General features: G+C 36.3%; 2 protein-coding genes across 2 annotated transcripts in view; both read right to left on the bottom strand.

Annotated features, from left to right (window-relative positions):
- Positions 1 to 19630, bottom strand: part of LOC141442401 (octopamine receptor beta-1R-like) — a gene marked incomplete in the record, with an annotated part of 143786 nt that overhangs the window by 106588 nt on the left and 17568 nt on the right.
- Positions 15101 to 19164, bottom strand: LOC141442405 (uncharacterized). The gene is made up of 2 exons (XM_074107381.1): positions 18177 to 19164; positions 15101 to 17812 (listed from the first exon to the last, which is right to left on the bottom strand). The coding sequence occupies exons 1-2, from the start codon at positions 18963 to 18965 to the stop codon at positions 17786 to 17788; spliced, it is 816 nt and encodes a 271-aa protein (XP_073963482.1). The 5' UTR covers positions 18966 to 19164; the 3' UTR covers positions 15101 to 17785.

Here is a 19630-nt window from a genome sequence, read left to right as displayed (position 1 = left end):
ATATGTAAAATACCCTGCACAAATTACACTTTACCAACAATTAATATGCAGAGTTCGTCGACGCTATCCCGTTTCATTAGCCAAGTTATAAATGGGATGTTTAAGCGAACTCGCGCTGTTACAGATTAATCAGGCGTTTTTAATTGACAGCAGGGTAATGAGGTTCCAACCAGTGAAATGATAATGAACAATCATTGTGTTTGTTTGAAACTCGAAGGTAGATAGAAGCGAAAAGGAGCAGACGTTCAGTATTTTATTGACCAGTTGTATAGAGCATTAGAGAGCGGATTTGAAGTAGCGATACAAGTTTCATATGGATAAGACTGGTACTAGTAAGTATTTATTTTTATCAAAAAGATGCGAAATAAACTGGATTATGTTTGAGCTGTATAAAAGTCCATTTGTTAGAATAAAATATTTTTCTTTACATATAAGGGGGCGTCCATTAATTACGTGAGGTCATAAAGGGAGGGAGGGGTTTAAGTAAAATCTTTCCAAATCTCACTTGGGGGAGAGGGGGGATTTTGACTAATATCACGTAATTTTTTTTTTCAACAGAAAACCGTGTAATATTGCGTGAAAGTAAAGTTTATTAATTTAAGTTCAAATTATTTAATTTTATCACAGTGATTTTAAACTGCGGCAATATTCTCAAATCACAAATACTAGTCTTTGCTAGTCGTGAATAAAATTAATATGTAGAACAATTTTTTTTTGTATTCTTTTTTTTTAAATCCAACGGGTTTACAGCCAAAACACATTTCAAAAAATCTCACGTGAGATTTGGGGAGGGGGAGGAGTTAAGGAAATCTTACGAAATCTCACCAGGGAGGGTGGGGGAGTCAAAAAATCCTAAAAAATGTCTCACGTAATTTATGGACGCCCCCTAATTTGTTGCAAGAATAACATTTATTGAATTTAATTATCTACGAGTATAAGATTGCACTGCGGTAAGTAAGTAAATTAAGTAATAAGATAAGACCAATAAATAACATGATGTCTAATAAATAAATCTATTTATCTATCTAACCAATCGCATGTCATATCCATATGAAACTTGTAATCGCTACTTCAAATCCGCTCTCTGTAGATCATAAGCTATCACAAAATAAACATGAAATTAGAGGGACTATCTAAACATCCCTGTAAAATCGAAATGTATAACTCATATAATTTATTTTTGCTAGCTTTAATACTTTTCCCGTATGGTTTTTCCGAATTTGGTAAAAGGTTCAAGTTAATCTTTTAAAGCTAAAGAACGGAATTATATATTTATTTTCTCTTTTGAATTACGATTACCGTGCTTAGAATATTCACGCTTCCTTTTCCGGCGTTTTAAAACAAACTTTTAATTAAAAAACAATAAAAAAGCTAAAGAAAGATGGGTTCTTAAGGATAATCCAGCTAGCTATCCTTGTTTAAATTTAGTAGATACTTTGCGGAGAAACAATAGTAAATTTCGCAAAGTCACTTATTATGTAGATGAGATAACAATGCAATTGCAGTGAACAATAATCTTTCCTTTCGCCTTTGCCTTTGCCGGGTAAAAAAAATACAGTAGTCAGTCTACTCGCGACCACGGCTACTGTAATGTGGTCGAACGTCGTGGTAAATATTACTCGTGTGGTTAGTTTGATAAGTCCCATTTAAGTAAGGTTAATTATGCGTGAAAATCACGAAAGTTTAAAGCAACATTAAAACTTTTATTCATGAATTGATAAAATTTAACTTGGCTCGACAATGAACCTATTCTTATACTAATCAATAAACGGCTATTATTATGTAATTAAAAAAAAGTCGTGGCAGTTTGTAGAGGATCAGTTGTTTGTAAAGGATCGTGGGTTTGAGCACGGACACGACGTGCCTGTAAAGGTGCGGCCACATGCAAGTCGCTCGACGCTCGTTTCCAGCGATAAATCTGGTCGCGTGACCCTATTTTAAATTTCATTCGACTCAAAAGGCAGCGTCAAGTCGCCGTGTCAATGGCTGCTTACAGGAATGATCTTGGTCTTGGAAGCTAATTTCTAAACCTCCTTTAGTGGCAGAAGTGGCAGTGGTACAAATAAAAGAAATGGGAGCGAATGAAAAAAAAATAACAGTGTTTTCTCCGAAATCGCACAGGTTTTTTTCCAGCGATAAAGCTCAAAATTTTCAGATTTGTCGCTTTTTGTCACGTGATGAGATTTGACGCTGGAAACGAGCGTCGAGCGAATGCATGTGGCCGCACCTTAACCCTTTACCAGGCGAAGGGATATATTCCTCCCACATCTTATATCGGTTACCGTAGTCAGGTTTTAACTCCAAACCTCCTACAAAATATTTTGTCGATCCCTGAAAATAGTATTTTATGATCTTCATTCACAACACGCTTCTAAATCGCATAATATATCTTTGGCAGCCGTTTAAATTCACTTGAACTCTAATTTCAGTAAACTACGGTGAAATTCGTTTTTTTTTTGATATTTTGTAGATTTTGAGTGTTGAAAGGTAATGTAATCGTAAACATTGCTAAATTTCATGCATTCTTGTGTATGACCAGAATTAGGACGTGGGTTGACATTATCCCATGGCCTTATTAGAGTTTAACTGTGCGGGAGCTATTCTTCCCATGGCCCGGTAAATTGTCTTGTCATGTCATAAAAACTTACGTAAGTAATAAAACTGTTTTTGTGTTCAACCTAGAGCGAATTCATGTACCTAGCTATAAAATCTCCTTTAAAAGACTTTCCCTAAAGAAAAAGATGTGGGAGGAATATATCCCTTCGCCTGATCAAGAATATAATACGACAAAATCGAGTATGACAGTTAATTACTTAGACAGGCGATGGGATAACCGTGACCCACATTTTTATTTCTGGTTTAAAGGAACATCTCCGACTTTCGTAAATGTTTTTTTTACAAGGCGTTCAATACGGTTGTAACAGTATATATAGTACGTATGAAGACACGCGAGTTGTTAGGGGCTTGGTAAAGGGTTAAAAGAGCCTTTTGCGGCCTACTTCCCACTAATACTGTAAATGCGAAAGTTTGTAAGTCAGTTAGTGTGTTAAGTACCTCATCCATCACGTCTAAACCGCTGAACCGATTTAGATGAAGTTCAGATACAGATAGTTTGAGTCCCGGGGCCTTCCCCTTATGTCCTTACATAGGATAATTTTTAAACCGGAATATTGCATAGTTCCCGCGGGATAGCTATAAACGAATTCTACGCGAACGGAGTCGCGGGCAAAAGGCTATTACAAAGTAAACTTTTTTTTTAATTTTTTTTTATTCGACTGGATGGAAAACAAGCAAGTGGGTCTCGTGATGGTATGAGATCACCACCGCCCATAAACATTTGCAACACCAGGGGTATTGCAGATGCGTTGCCAACCTAGAGGCCTAAGATGGGATACCTCAAGTGCCAATAATTTCACCGGATGTCTCACTCTCCACGCCGAAACACAACAGTGCAAGCTCTGCTGCTTCACGGAGGGATTAGCGAGCAAGATGGTGGTAGAAATCCGGGCAGACCTTGCACAAGGTCCTACCACCTCCACTGCGATATTCGACTGAATCATAAACAACACATTTATTACTAATGCTTATTAGTCATTAAGTATCTTCTGAACCTCATACCCTGCAGCTTTTTACAGTGAGACTTTTTCTTTAAAAAAAAAAAAGCTAAAAGCATTTTTAATGAAAAAGCGGAAACTCAGATATCAAAACAAAAGGTTCATTGGAAAATACTGGAATTAGCTCAGCGTTCAGAGATATGTGGCTTTATACGGTGAACAAAAACGTTTTTCAGCTTTTTAATATCGTTCCTGAACGGAAATAGGTTCTAACACTAAAATCGATTAAATATATGTACGTATAGGTACCATCAGCCAGATAAGTGGTCTATCAATTTTTAAACAAAGTTCCTATCAAATGTATATGTCGCTAAAGTCGAACTTTCAAGTTGACAGACACGTCTATTGGCATTATTGTTTTGTGACATGCAAACGATTATCAACTTTAGGGTGGCAGATGCTTCGGTAGATGACATATTATTTGGCTGATGGTTGGTACCTATTCGCACTGTAATCGTTCATTCAAGATTGTCATATTTCGTTTTCTAAATTTTTTTACCGTGTTACGGCAAAATCCAATAGACACTGGCAAAATGTTCTTCCTATGGGCAGTGCCGTAGAATGCCGTAGGACGTCCACCGACGAGATGGACGGATGACCTGGTTAAAGCCGCGGGTTCACGGTGGATGCAGGCCGCTGCCAACCGAACCCAACTAGGATATTATATGGGGGAGGATCCCTCGACTGCCATAAATTTATAAGTCATAATGTGATGTTTGTCATAATTATTAGTAGTCATCATTTTTTTCCCCGCTGAAACCATACATTTTTCATAATTTTTAGATGGTCATTCTGTACAACTCGGTAGGTTAGGTTAGGTTTGTTTTAGAACAATTCCGAAAAATAAAAGGTTCTTCATCATCATCATCAACATCAGTCTATAGCAGTCCACTGCTGCCCTGTCCTCGGCTAGACGCATCCAGCTTCTACCAGCAGCCTTTCGCAGATCGTCACTCCACCTGCCGGAGGGCGCCCTACACTACGTTTGCCAAGACGCGGTCTTCACTCAAGAACTCGTTTACTCCAGCGGTTGTCGGTCCTTCAACAGATATGACCAGCCCACTGCCACTTCAACTTGCTAAATCTCTTTGTCGATGACCTTAGTTCTGTGTCGCTATTAGGTGTTGTGTGTAGCTAGGTAGGAACAACTTTGAGAAGGAGGCCAAGCGGAGGATTCATCTGGGCTGGGCAGCATTCGGAAAATTACGTCAAGTTTTCTCGTCATCCATACCGCAATGTCTGAAAAAGTTTTCAACCAATGCGTCCTACACGTCATGACATACGGAGCTGAAACGTGGACACTCACAGTACGGCTAATCCACCAGCTCAGCTCAGCGAGCTATGGAACAAGCTGTGCTCGGAGTTTCTCTGAAGGATAGAATCCGCAACGAGGCTATCCCACACAGAACTAAGGTCAAATAAAAGTTTTCAGAGAAAAAAAGACTTATGCCAAACATTACATTATGACAAACAATTGTCTACCAGTCGATATAAACCCATGGGGGGGGGGGGTCCAACATTGAACGTTCTACGGCTGATACGATGATGATGATAATGAAGGGAATCCAGGTAAATAAACAATAAGATCGGCCTAATTTGAGCAACCGCTAAGAACTGTTATAATTGCCTACATTTATGCTTTAGGGTTGGCACCTGGCTAAGAATTTAATAATTGGGTATTTATTCTATCCTACTAATATTATAAGGAGCTTTTCACAACCCATTGATTAATTTTATTTGACGGATAAATGTGATGCCGTCTGTGTCTATTCGAACAAAACAAACAGAGACTGCATCACATTTATCCGTCAAATAAATATGTCAATCCGTAGCAAAAGGGTCCTTATGGCAGCCTGCAACTGTTTGAAAATCTCTCATGATTCCATCTGCTTGCATTGTTTTTCAAGCAATAAAACTAACCCGTAAATCTTGTTTCGCAAACTAGACGTAAAACCAAATCACGCCCACAAAAAGGTAGTAATACGAATAAGCATGTAATGAAACCCTCTTCTTCGTTCGCCTTTGAACATTTCTATTTCTGTCTGTTATTTATGTCAGCTATACAAAATCTATAACTACAGAATGAATAGGTATAAACAGAAATATTAACCCGCTTTACAGTACTGCAGTCACCAGCGCATCAATATCTGAAACGACTATTTCGGTAGGACGTATCAGATACTATTGCACGCTCCGTTGTGGCAGATACTAAATCTGTACTATAGTATAGGACTCAAGTACCATAAAAAAATTGGCTAATAATAATGCAATGAAGATCTAAATAAAAATCAAACCTTATTCACATGGTCAAATTAATCCTGTTACATAAGTTTTAAGGCGCTGTACGTAGTGAAAACTACAATTTTAGAAAATATTTAAAATATACTTACACAATACTTACAACTGCAATTTTTTTATATGTATATTTTCAGTCTATTAGCTAGTTTTTGACTTCATCAAAAACACGATTGCTGACAAAAACCTCGATAGATTATTTTTTTTAAAAAGAGCCTTCATTTACACGTTAAACCAAATATTATGAAAACTATTATGAATATCAACACAAAATTTGCTTTATTAAATAGTTTTTAGTAGATTTAGATTTATGCTTCATAGATTTTCAATAGTTTGAGTACATTAATCATACCAATTTATTTCGTCTTTGGCAAAATAAAACGGTTCTAGCGCGCGGCGGCGGCCAAGTATTTCCCAGTCGCCAGTACACGCGTGTACGTAGTCGACGACGGACCTGTGCACATTTTTCTAACGCGCTAGTACTACTTTTGAGAGCAAATAATATGGGTAATCGCAGTATTAAAAAGTTAAGCGAAAGAGGAAACGCATAGTGAACAGAGCACATATGAGAAGCATTAGATACTAAACGGTAAGTACTACCACACACTAATCGACGGCCGGAGTCGGGCCGAGTCAGCAGGGCTACTACGAAACTCCCAAACTCGAAGTTCGTGTCGTGCGGTCCCTCTCGCTCTCGTACTAAATAGTATAAGTGTCAGAGGGACCGCAATCCACGAACTTCGAGTTTCGTAGTAGCCCTGCTGAGCGGATTTCACATTCGTACTACGACCGCAAGCTGGTTGGCGCGGGCCTCGGCTGCTCATGGAAGCGGACGGCTTCGTCCAGATTCTACCGCGACTGCCATACAAATTGTAGGCACGTTGTATATAAACCTATACTACTCACGGCGAACATGCGGCGAACCTTGCGGCTACTATGAACTCGAAACTCGAAGTTCGTATCGTACCGTCCTTCGCTCTCGTATTAATAGTAATAGTGTCAGAGGGACCGAACCCACGAATCTTCGAGTTTCGTAGCAGCCCTGCTGAGCGGATTTCACATTCGTACTGGACCGCAAGATGGTTGGCGCGGACCTCGGCTGCTCACGGACGCGGACGGCTTCGTCCAGATTCTACCGCGACTGCCATACAAATTGTAGGCACGTTGTATAAACCTATACTACTCACGGCGAACATGCGGCGAACCTTGCGGCTACTACGAAACTCGAAACTCGAAGTTCGTATCGTACCGTCCCTCTCGCTCTCGTATTATAGTATAAGTGTCAGAGGGACCGCACGACACGAACTTCTAGTTTCGAGTTTGTAGTAGCCCGCTTGATCCCTTTGACAGTTTCACTGACATTTCTGATAGTAGATGCAACAGTTTCGATCTAAGTTTAGATTTCTCATTTTTTTGCAGGCAAGGTAATATCTTGCATTCAGCCAAGTTATTTAACATAAATTTTTTAATAAAAAGATGGTTGCACTTGGTTGCACTAGTAAATTATTGACAAAAACATGTACTCCAACTGCAATCCCGCTGCAAAACGGGAGTTTGGATGCAGTTATTGCGCAGTTAGTACAACTGCACCAGCACTGGACCCGACTGTCAGAGGACTTCCATTCAAACTGCCATTTTAGGCAGTCGGAGTGTAGTTCTTACGCAGTTCTGATGTAGTTCTGCCATTTTACAGCCGGATTGCAATTGGAATGCGGTCCGTGTGCCAGACCGTACATTACGACGCCTACCGCCTACCTTATCAGCGACTTATTTTATTATAGGAACTTCGATTTGTAATTACCTTCACGTAAATCAAGATTGGTTTTTGGAATCTTTTTATATTTTTTATTCCATTCCATTTTTTTTTCTCTTACGGTCATCCGTAAAACCTAAATTGAAAATACAAACTGAAAATATAGATGCACACAAAAACCAGAAAAATAAGACCAGCACTGGAATCGAACCTAGTCCGGTATTCCGTACCGCGTGCTATACCGCTACACACTGCTGGTCACCAGCATGACCAGCATGGGTGGTTGACCGGTGGTGTAGCGGTATAGCACGCGGTACGGAATACCGAGGACTGGGTTCGATTCCAGAGCTGGTCTTATTTTCTGGTTTTTCTGTGCATCTATATTTCAGTTTGTATTTTCAATTTTGAAATTAGTTTGTCTTTAATTTTTTCTCCAAAATGTATCATCTTTAAGTAAAAGTGAAAAAAGTGCCGGTTGAAGTGTACTTTAGAAATGGACTTGAAAAATGTATCAAAGAAAACGAAATTCAGATGTAGAATTATGAAAGGAAACTAAAACTACTGAAATTAACAAAAATAGTAACGGTATGACCAGATCTAAGGTCTCCATATCACGTGTCGAGCACAGTGTATATTTGCTGTGTGGAGTGGTGAAAATCATCACCTTAAAACAGTAATCATACTTTTTATAGATAAATGAAAGACAAACTAATTTCATTTTATATGGACTGGTTACTACCCAAATTGTTGATTCCCGTCGAGCTCGGGGAATGCCACTAAGGAAAAAGAATTCATCAAAAATAACTGTAGAACTCTCTGACTAAAGAAAAAGAACTTTCATCTACATATCTATACTTTACAAGCGACGAAAATAGGGAAAACATCGCTTCATGCTCCAGACAATCAACTTTGGAATCTCCTCTGACTGAAGATAAATAATTCTTCTACATGTCTTATACTTCTCAAGTCACGAAATAAGAAAAGCATCGCTTCATGCTCAGACAATTTTTGGAAGAGCTATTTATTTAAAACTAATTGTTGCCGTCAACTGCGTCCGCGCGGAATCCGATTTAGAGCATTTTTTTATTATATCCAAAAATATTTATTTTCCGTAACATAAAGTATCCTAAATGTTGACAGACTAATAAGCTATCTAACTAACTTTTGGCTCAGGACCCAAAGAGGGTCTTGGCCTCCGACAAAGAGCATGCATCTGTCCGATCGTGCACAGCCTCTTGCCAGTCGTGGTCGTGGAGACGTCGATGATCCGCCTGGACAAAGTCCTCCCAGCCCGATCCTCTCCCATTCGTAGTAGGTGGCGAACCAGCGAAGTCTGTGTGATTTTGTTACGCCGATGATGTTGGGTTCAGCCACCAGCTCCTGGATCTCTCTCTTTTTACGGATCCTCCACGTGCCGTCGTCTCTCTTGACAGGTCCAGGATCTGCAAGACCTCTTTCGCTACAAGGAGTTGATATTCCTCTTTGTGTGTTAGTGTCCAGGCCTCACAGCCATACATAAGCAGGTCTTACGACAGTTTATAGATCCTTAACTTTGTATTCCTGCTGAGAAGCTGGACAACAACACAATAAGCTATCACTACACAAATTTCGTTGATTTCTGTTTAGTAGTTTCTGAGTTATTATGATTAACTCAGGGACTTTATACATCCCTTGGCCCATAGAGCTTATGGGAACGGAAGCATTACCATGTCCTCGGTACCGCTCTGCTTTCATAGCATGACATTAGTGCGTGTGAGCTAACTTTGGGGCGGCAGACGTGAGCTTGCCTTCGGAATCAAAGCTTAATGGTTGTTTGACCTGAAATGTATATTTCAGATTTTTTATTTTATTTATGACGGTGGAAGCATTCTACACTTCTACTGAACGTAGATATAGTTTAGATATAGTTAGTGTTAGTTTCGTAACTAGGGACCCCATACATCCCTGTATTATAATAATATTGTTTTGTAATTTTTCTTTATTGTATACTGTAGTTTTTTAGTACCTATTTTATTTGCAATTATTTTATTTTGAAAAAACGGCTTTCTGCAAGTTTCTGCGGCGCATTCTTCTTGTCAATGGTCTTTCCGAAAGCGCTGGTAGTTTAAAAAATGACGTGTAAAAGTGCCCATTGCGGCCTATTTACTGAATAAATGATTTCATTTCATTTCTTAATAGTGAACGGACACTTTTCTTTACTGTTTTATTATTATATGTATAGATTTGCCTAGCTTGTAATCTAGATTTTCAGATTGAAATAAAAATGTTTTTTTATTTGTATTGATTTACCTTTATATCCTTTTCATCATATCTATCTATCGACCTATTCAGTCTAAATGTCTATCCATTACCTACGTTACAAATCAAACTGTGGGCATAAAGAGGCATAAATAATTTGTTTATTACCAAGACTATTCATATTAAACGAAGATTTTCTTTATTACACCAAAAAAATGTGTAATTATAATTTTAAGGAAAAATCCGGAATTCACATTAACCACAATACGGATACAAACAGAATAACCCGTCCGGCCGTCAACGAGCTGCGTGACAGACGCGCGAGGCGCCCCGCATTCGCCTCCACCGCGTCGTCTGCTTCACCCCCTCAAATACCGAAAATTCTTCTATAAGCGCGCCTTAAGAAAAATATTTTTTAACGTTTAATTTAGGCAACCCTACTCCAATGATACTTGGCTTCAGAAAAATAACGACGACTCGAAAATAAAAAGCAGAAAGCTTAAGGCGGCAGTGTTTATTCAACGTAAAAAGAGACAGGACACTTTAAAACATTCGTTTATTTATAAAACAGGAGTTGGAATGGTCTGTACCTGACAGCCCTTCGAGTGACGTAGACACCTAATAAAAAGACAAATAGAAAAGTCGGCGCTTGTATTTTCTTCCAAAATAATTTTGGTTTAGAAAAGAAAGAAAGAAAGAAAATACATTTATTCACAACACAAGACAACAATATTATTAGGTACAAAAAAACAACACAAAGGTATGTGTCATTGCGGTTGTGAATCGGACACTGGCTCAGCATAATGCTGAAGCGTTAAGAACAACACCCCAGCGCTGATTTTCAGCCAGCACCGTCGGCAACCCTCGGACCGTTATAAAGACATATTACACACCATTAACTACATAAGACTACATAAATAAATAGATAATTTGTAAACTATAAAACTAATTTATTGTGTGACTTTAAAAACATAAAAATAAATGTGCTAGGTACGTAGATATAATTAATTTTACAACTATTATTATTATGCACTTACTTGCCAAGTAAGTGTAAGTATACAGCCTAACGCGGGCTAAAAAGAAAAATTAAATTAAAGAAAACGGAACAAAAAAAAAAGATAAAAGATTCATCTACACGTCGCTACATTTTTGACAGTGGTCGTGCTTTCTTGGGTTTTTTTTATGGAAAAACACACACACACACACACACACACACACACACACACAAACATCACGCCTGTATTCCCAAATGGGGTAGGCCGAGCACCCGAAACGTTACCGCTTCGGAGCCACTTTTAGCAATTTTAGGTTTTAGGTTTGACAAAAACGGTACAATAGTGACAGGTTGCTAGCAAACGCAAACGTTATGGAAAAACGCTTTTAATAATAATATTACTGAAACCAAAAGAATGTAAATGACTATTTCGTCGGGTGACAACTTAAATGATTTGGTGACAAGCAAAATTCACTGCAAAAAAATGTGGAATATTAACCTTACAATGCTATTCATAAGTTGCATTATCCGTCCTGACTTTATTTAGGTGGTAAGTAGTGACTTTTACTTGTCACCCGACGATTTTATGTCCTTGCATAGGTCCTTGCTATATGAAGAGTCCAAAGAAAGAACATGTCGTCACCTTTTTTTTTATTGATATTTTAATTTCAAATTGTAGTACTATGACACCATTGAATGAAATAATCTGAAACAATAGAAATTAAGTATATATTTTTAACTTTTAAAGAAATGGTAACCATAGTAATTTTTCGAGATGACTAACTTTCAAACCGCTATAACTCAAAAAGTTGCTAAGGTGACTAGACATGTACTTTCCGTGGACCCTTCAAATAATTGCTACATTATTACTTAGCTATGACTCATTTTTCAATAGTAGATTGTACAACAAGAGCATAAAACGAGCCATTTTACCCGAGACGTTCATTTAGCCACCCGAGCCAGTAAGACGAGGGCGGATAGACACGTCGAGGGGGGAAATGGGTTTAATGCTCGAGTTGTACACTCTAATTTTCACTTCGATTGAGAGGAAATTCAACAGCAACCGTGGAAACAATATTTTTCATGCATTGCTCTGTAATTATAAAATTTTAGTTTTATTGATTTATTTTGATTGATTTTTAGTTTATAATAAAAAATATTTAAAATATATATTTAAACTTTTTTATTTGTGGCTATTGATACCGATTAACTTGGTCTTATTAAGATTTTACTTTATGCATTAGAGCGTAAAAAGTCATTTAATGTCGCCTAGATCCAGCATAAATATTAACTTCACGAACATGAGAAGTGAAAAAGTGTTTTTCATTACGCCAAGATCGCTTACCTTCTTTCTAAAATAAAACGAAATAGGTATAAGTATAGGTACTTCGCTTTAAAAGACTAAGGCGTCAACTCATACATCATACCATATATCTCTGAGAGAAAAGTTTTTTTAACTTTACTTGAACTAACAAGTTCTTTTATCTTTCAGTTTTCTTTAATCTTACATAAGTCGTCACTCAATGCCTTACCACGTCGCTTTCAAAATGTGTCCGAAACACACTTAATAATTCAACCCTAAGGGACCGTGAAGGTTTACTTACAATCTTCTTATCTTAGTTTTGTTCTAAGTTAAATTGTTCTTTTATCCACTGAGATGTGTACAGTTAGCATCAATAATAATCCAGATCAAGGTGTTCGTTTATAAATATTCTATCAGGCACTAATAAAATGAAAATAAGTTTCGAAAACTTTCATAAAAATGCGTAAAACATAAACATTATCTTTTTAGTGTCTATCACCTTAATTTACATCATTTTGAGATGTGTATAGTTTAGCATCAATAACAATCCAGATCAAGGCGTTCGTTTATAAATATTCTATTATTAATAAAATGAAAATTAGTTTTCAATAACTTTTCATAAAAACCGGCCAAGAGCGTGTCGAACTCGAACACGCCAGAAATAGGGTTCCTTAGCCAATACGGAAAAATAATAAATAAATAAATATCATGGGACACTTGACACCAATTGACCTAGTCCCAAACTAAGCAAAGCTTGTACTATGGTACTAGGCAATGGATAAACATAATTGTATAGATAAATACATACTTAGATACATATTAAACATCCAAGACTCGAGAACAAACATTCGTATTGTGCATACAAATATCAGCCCCGACCGGGAATCGAACCCAGGACCTCAAGCTTCGTAGTCAGGTTCTCTAACCACTTGGCCATCCGGTCGTCATTAAGTAATATTTTTCTAAAGATTTGGTATTTTGTACGGAATATTCCAAGTTTAGGTATATTTTATACCTTAGGCTGCTATTTACTCTTAACCCTTTACCAGGCCCCTTAGAACTAGCGTGTCTTCATACGTACTTTATATACTGTTACAACCGTATTTAACGCCTTGTAAAAAATGTATTTACGAAAGTCGGAGATGTTCCTTTAAACCAGAAATAAAAATGTGGGTTACGGTTATCCATCGCCTGTCTAAGTAATTAACTGTCATACTCGATTTTGTCTTATTATATTCTTGATCAGGCGATGGGATATATTCCTCCCACATCTTATTATTCAGGGAAAGTCTTTAAAAGGAGATTTTACAGCTAGGTACATGAATTCGCTCTAGGTTGAACACAAAAACAGTTTTATTACTTACGCGAGTTTTTATGACACGACAAGACAATTTACCGGGCCATGGGAAGAATAGCTCCCGCACAGTTAAACTCTAATAAGGCCATGGGATTATGTCAACCCACATCCTAATTTTGGTCATACACAAAAATGCATGAATATTTAGCAATGTTTAAGATTACATTACCTTTCAACACTCAAAATCTATAAAATATCAAAAAATTGTTCGATCTATGTACCTACTTCTGTTTCATAGAAATTAAGGAAAGTGTTCCAATTTCAACGTAGTTTACTGAAATTAGAGTTCAAGTGAATCTAAACGGCTGCCAAAGATATATTACGCGATTTAGAAGCGTGTTGTGAATGAAGATAATAAAATACTATTTTCAGGGATCGACAAAATATTTTGTAGGAGGTTTGGAGTTAAAACCTGACTACGGTAACCGATATAAGATGTGGGAGGAATATATCCCTTCGCCTGGTAAAGGGTTAAACTACTAATAATTCTCAAGAAAACTGTACCGTTATAGTTTTCCTTGTAAGTTTGATATACTTACAACCACCCTGATTTTTTTCAAATTTTTCCATCCATCGGTTTAGATTTTAGAGGGGGGGGACGCTCGATTTTAATGAAAATTTGCACTTTAAAGTTGAATATTTTGCAAACAAATCACTGAAACGAAAAATGGTTTTAGTAACCCCCTAATGGTAAAGACCTATCCAACGATACCACACACTACAAGGTTGGATGAGAAAAAAAATCACCCCCACTTTACGTCTATTGGAGGTACTGTAAAAAAATATATATATTTTTTTTTATTGTACCATTTTGTCGGCATAGTTTACATATATATTGGTGCAAAATTACAGCTTTCTAGCATTGATAGACCCTGAGCAAAGCCGCGGACGGACAGACAGGCAGACATGGCGAAACTATAAGGGTTCCGTTTTTGCCATTTTGGCTCCGGAACCCTAAAAATGTGGAAAAACATAAACATAATCTTTTTAGTGACTCTTCAGATAATCTTAATTTACATAATTTTAATGAAATACATTTGTTATAATTCATTAATCTTCCTAAAAAAAAAACATGTATTTTAGATCACAAGAATCCATATATCATTTCATAGCATTATAAAATGTTATTATCACTATTAAGATTCATTCGTATACTGCTCGTCTCGGGGTTTTTATGCGATACATTATTATGTCAATTACTTTAATCCGGATTAAAACAGTAATTAAAAAACCTTCCATAATTCACAGCTCGGTAAGCTCCCATAACCAATTAGCTGATATAAGCGATCGCCATCGAAACTTGGCCAATTAAAACTTATTCCAATTACGAGAGACCATTATTAATTTAAATTATGGTAGGCTGGTAGGTATCATTACTGTATCAATTAAACATTTATATGTTGGTTTTTATGAAAACTCTTTATTCATTTCAGTTTTGTACAATTACAGTTCTGCTCGATCACAGACCCACACACACAGTCCTTGCTCCCTCTCTCTGACGTCACCTTTCTACGTTCCGAATCAAGCATCTAACATGTATGATACATCTTTCCCTTTTACAGAGAAGTCTCATAATCCTGTAAATAAGACGGAGGTTTAATCACTCTCTTTGGCCTTGCTTCACAGTTATCCAAGGAATTAGTATTTGTATTTGAAATATTACAGTCAGGGTAATCAAACTCTAAAGGAATCACACTTTTTCGAGGCTGACTCTCGTTTGAAGCAAAAGATGGTTTTAATTGTGACGAGTTTCGTCTTAAAACATTACCATTTTTATCTTGAATAATATATGACCTTGGAGTACAGTGAAAGTTTACAATCTTAGCTGGTACCCATAAATTATCTTTTAAGTATACTACTTCTTGCCCTGTCTCAAAATTGTATGTATATTCTTTTGCAGATTTATCATAATTAGTCTTGTTTATGGCATTTCTCCTGTCTTGAAAATCATTAAACCCTGTTACTACCTTTGGTTTAAGCAGCTCATTATGCATAGGCAAGATGGACCTAGTCAATCTACTAATCAATAATTGACATGGACTGTATGTAGAATCTAATACTGGGCTGTTCCTGTATTCTAATAGCATTAACTCTAGGTCAGATTTCTCTTCTTTACATTTTTTCAACATATTTTTTGCAATGCCAACATAGCGTTCAATAAATCCATTAGATTTTGGATATAATGGACTGGATGTAACAATAGAAAATCCATATTCACTGGCAAATCTATGGAACTCACTGGAATTAAATGGCATGTTATCTGCTCTAACAATTTTGGGTATTCCATGAGTAGAAAACAGTACTTTTAATATTTTAATAACAGTATCAGCTGTCATTGAGGCAACTTTTATCAAATCAAACCATTTGGAATAATAATCTGCGACAATCAAGTAATTATTGTTTGAGTAGTTAAGAAAATCACAACCAATTTTTTCATATGGTAGCTTTACAGTTTCATCAATTATCATGTGTTCTTTGGCTTTCTTTACACTATACTTCTCACATAGGCGACATTTACTAATTAATGATATAATATCAGTTTTCAAATTTGGCCAATAAAATAATGATTTTGCCCTGCCATATGTTTTAGTCACCCCAAAATGAGACGAATGTACTTTTATTAGGACCTTTTTTCGCAAACTTAAAGGAACAATAATCCTGTGATTTAAATATATTAAATTATTTTCACTCATAATATCATTTTTCAATTTCCAATAAGGTTTTACATGATCTTCAACTTTGTCAATATTTGTTGGCCATCCACTGTTACAAAACTTCAATATTTCTTTTAAAGTCGCATCGTCAATAGTTGCTTGCCTAATCTCAGAAAGAAAATGATCGCTAATATTAACTGTATGAACTACTTGATCTAATGTTTTTTCAAAAGTCTCACAATCAGCTTTAGAAGATGCTCTACTTATTGCATCTGCTATTAACATCAAAGAACCCTTTACATATTGTACATCAATGTCATAAATGTTAAGCTTTATTCTTATCTTTCGTAGCCTTTGAGAACCAATACAGTAAATTTCCTTCTTCATTAAAGCCACTAAAGGCTGATGATCTGTCTGTACAACAGTGTGTCTACCATATATATAATAATGGAATTTTCTACATGCAAATAATATAGCTAAGAATTCCTTGTCTATTTGCCCATATTCACACTCAGATTTACTCAAACTTTTTGATGCGAACGCCACAGGTTGTTTGTTTTGCAACAATACACAACCAATAGCATTTTTCGAGCTGTCAGTTTGAATAGTTAATGTTTGCTTAGGATCAAAATTTCTTAATACTGGAGGACTAGTTAAAACTTCTTTTATCTTATTAACACAATTTTCTTGACTTAAACCCCACTCAAAAATTACATTTTTCTTTAAAAGCTCTCTCAATGGAGCTATCAACTCGGATAAATTTGGTATAAAGTCCCGCAAATAATTTATCATTCCAATAAAACGCTGAAGACTTTGTTTATCATTAGGTGAGTCATACTCCATTATAGCTTTTATTTTATTTTTATCTGGCATTAAGCATCCATTAACTATATCATGACCAAAATATTTAACTGTTTCAGGAAGGTATTGAAATTTCTTTAAATTAAACTTTACATTTAACTCTCTGGCTCTGGATAGGACTCTTTTCAAAGCTATATCATGTTCCTGTTTTGTATTTCCATAAATCAAAAAATCATCAATGTAAATGAATATGTTTTCAATATCTTTAAAACAGTTGACACAATTTTCTTGGAAAATTTCTGCTGATATATCTAGCCCAAAGGGTAAAACATTGAAGTGATATAATCCAAACACAGAAGAGAATGTACATAACTTTTTGCTACTTTCAGACAGACCTATTTGCCAAAAGGATTCTTTTAAGTCGAGAACTGAAAAAAATTTTGCATTACAAATCTTTGCTTTCAGGTCATTAATAGTAGGTATTTCATAATACTTTTTTAATATACATTTATTTAAGTCACGGGGATCTAGACACACACGAATAGAGTTTTCATCCTTTTCAACAACAACAATTCTATTTATCCATTCAGTAGCATCGTCAGCTTTAGAAATAATACCTTTGTCACATAAACGATCTAACTCTACCTTAAGCTTTTCTTTCAACATAAGTGGCACTCGATGAGGAGGTTTTGAGACAGGAACAGAGCCTTCTTTCAACAATATCTGACAGTTATTCGGAAATCTACCAGTCCCATTGAACACATCTTGATATTCACTTATAATTCTTTGTTTATCAATATCATCTGGAACAATTTCATTTAGTACATCAACCTTGTTAATGAACTTTCTCTCAATCAAGTTAAGAATAAGACAAGCATCTTTGCCAAGGGTTGGTTGAAACTGTGAGTCGGTAACAATGAATTCAATATAATAAGATTTATCTTTTAATCTGACTTCCAACAGTACACTACCAAAAACTTTAATGTGTGTATTATTATAAGCCTGTAGTCTCACTTTACTATCCTCTAACTTCAACTTCCTACTTTGTTTCAAAGCTTGAAAGATACTAAATGGAATTAAGTTGACATCAGAACCTGTATCTAATTTAAATCGGCAATTCTTAGTATTTTCTAGCAATAACATTTGCGTCCATTCTACAGAACATACCTTATTAATACTACCACAGTAGAACTCCTCATCACTATTTGTATTATGTTCTTCATTCTGGCATATTGTTTTAACAAATTTACTGCGACACACTGAAGCAAAATGGTTCATCTTTTTACATTTGGTGCATTCCTTTCCTCGAGCAGGACATAACTGTAAGTTTTGTTCATGTTGCTGTCCACACCACCCACATCTAATCAACCTTGGTGATTTACCTTTCAGCACTTTGCCTACTTCAATAGGTTTAGAACTTGTCCCCTGGACCTCTTCAGCATGTTTACGACCGATTTCCGCCAATCTAAACTTCGAAATTACAGCATCTAGTTCAGAATTTCCTTCCACTATTAATTTCTTTTGAGTGTCCATATCCGATGTTCCTAACACTAATCTGTCTCTTATGGCTTCGTCTTCACTCTTGAACTCGCATTCTTTCACAAGCTTTCTTAAGTCCGTTAAAAAACAATCGAACGGTTCATCTGCACCTTGTTGCCGCTGATAAAACATGAACCTCGTGTACAGGATGTTCTTTTTAGGGTTGCAATATTCTTGAAAGCGTTTTATAACCTGCTCGTACTTTAAATCTTTCTTTTCTAATCTGAAGCTATTGTACACTTTAACTCCATCTTCACCAATGATATTTAACAAAATAGCAATTCGCCGTTCATCATCTGCTTTATCTAATCCTGAGGCAATCAAATAAATCGACAACGCCTGTTCAAATTGGCTCCAATTTTCTGACAAGTTCCCACCTGTTATACACAATTTGTCTGGCAAATTAAATGTAGTCATCTTAAATTTGTTCGTTTCTCGACTGCGCCATGTATCAATTAAACATTTATATGTTGGTTTTTATGAAAACTCTTTATTCATTTCAGTTTTGTACAATTACAGTTCTGCTCGATCACAGACCCACACACACAGTCCTTGCTCCCTCTCTCTGACGTCACCTTTCTACGTTCCGAATCAAGCATCTAACATTTATGATACAATTACGATACTTATTCGTTTTGAGTTGGGAGTGCTTAAGAGCGTTTATACCTGCATTACGCAACGTTGCATTTTTAATTTTCATTAAATTTTTATGGAGTAATCGAGAAAAACCAAAAATGCAACGTTGCCAGCTCAGCAGGTATAAACGCTCTAAGCCAAAAATCACGTCGAAACGGAAGACGGACAAACATACACACAAACACACAAGCATTAAAACACACACACACACTTTCGCATTTATAATATTAAGTACGGATGAACTTTACGATGTTAACAAAATGCACTTAACTATTTAAAAACGCATCCTACTAATATTATAAAGGCGAAATTTTGTTAATCTGTTTATTTGTTACCTTAATTTTAACGTCAAAACCTCTGAAATAGATGGACTTAGGTATACAGATAGTTTGAGTCCCGCGGAAGAATATAGTGTCATGACCATGGCAAGGATCCCTGCTGACGAA

The sequence above is a fragment of the Choristoneura fumiferana genome, chromosome 25 (assembly GCF_025370935.1).
Source record: "Choristoneura fumiferana chromosome 25, NRCan_CFum_1, whole genome shotgun sequence".
NCBI lineage: Eukaryota > Metazoa > Arthropoda > Insecta > Lepidoptera > Tortricidae > Choristoneura > Choristoneura fumiferana.
The sequence above is the reverse complement of the archived record's forward strand: the minus strand, read 5'-3'. Positions and strand labels throughout refer to the sequence as shown.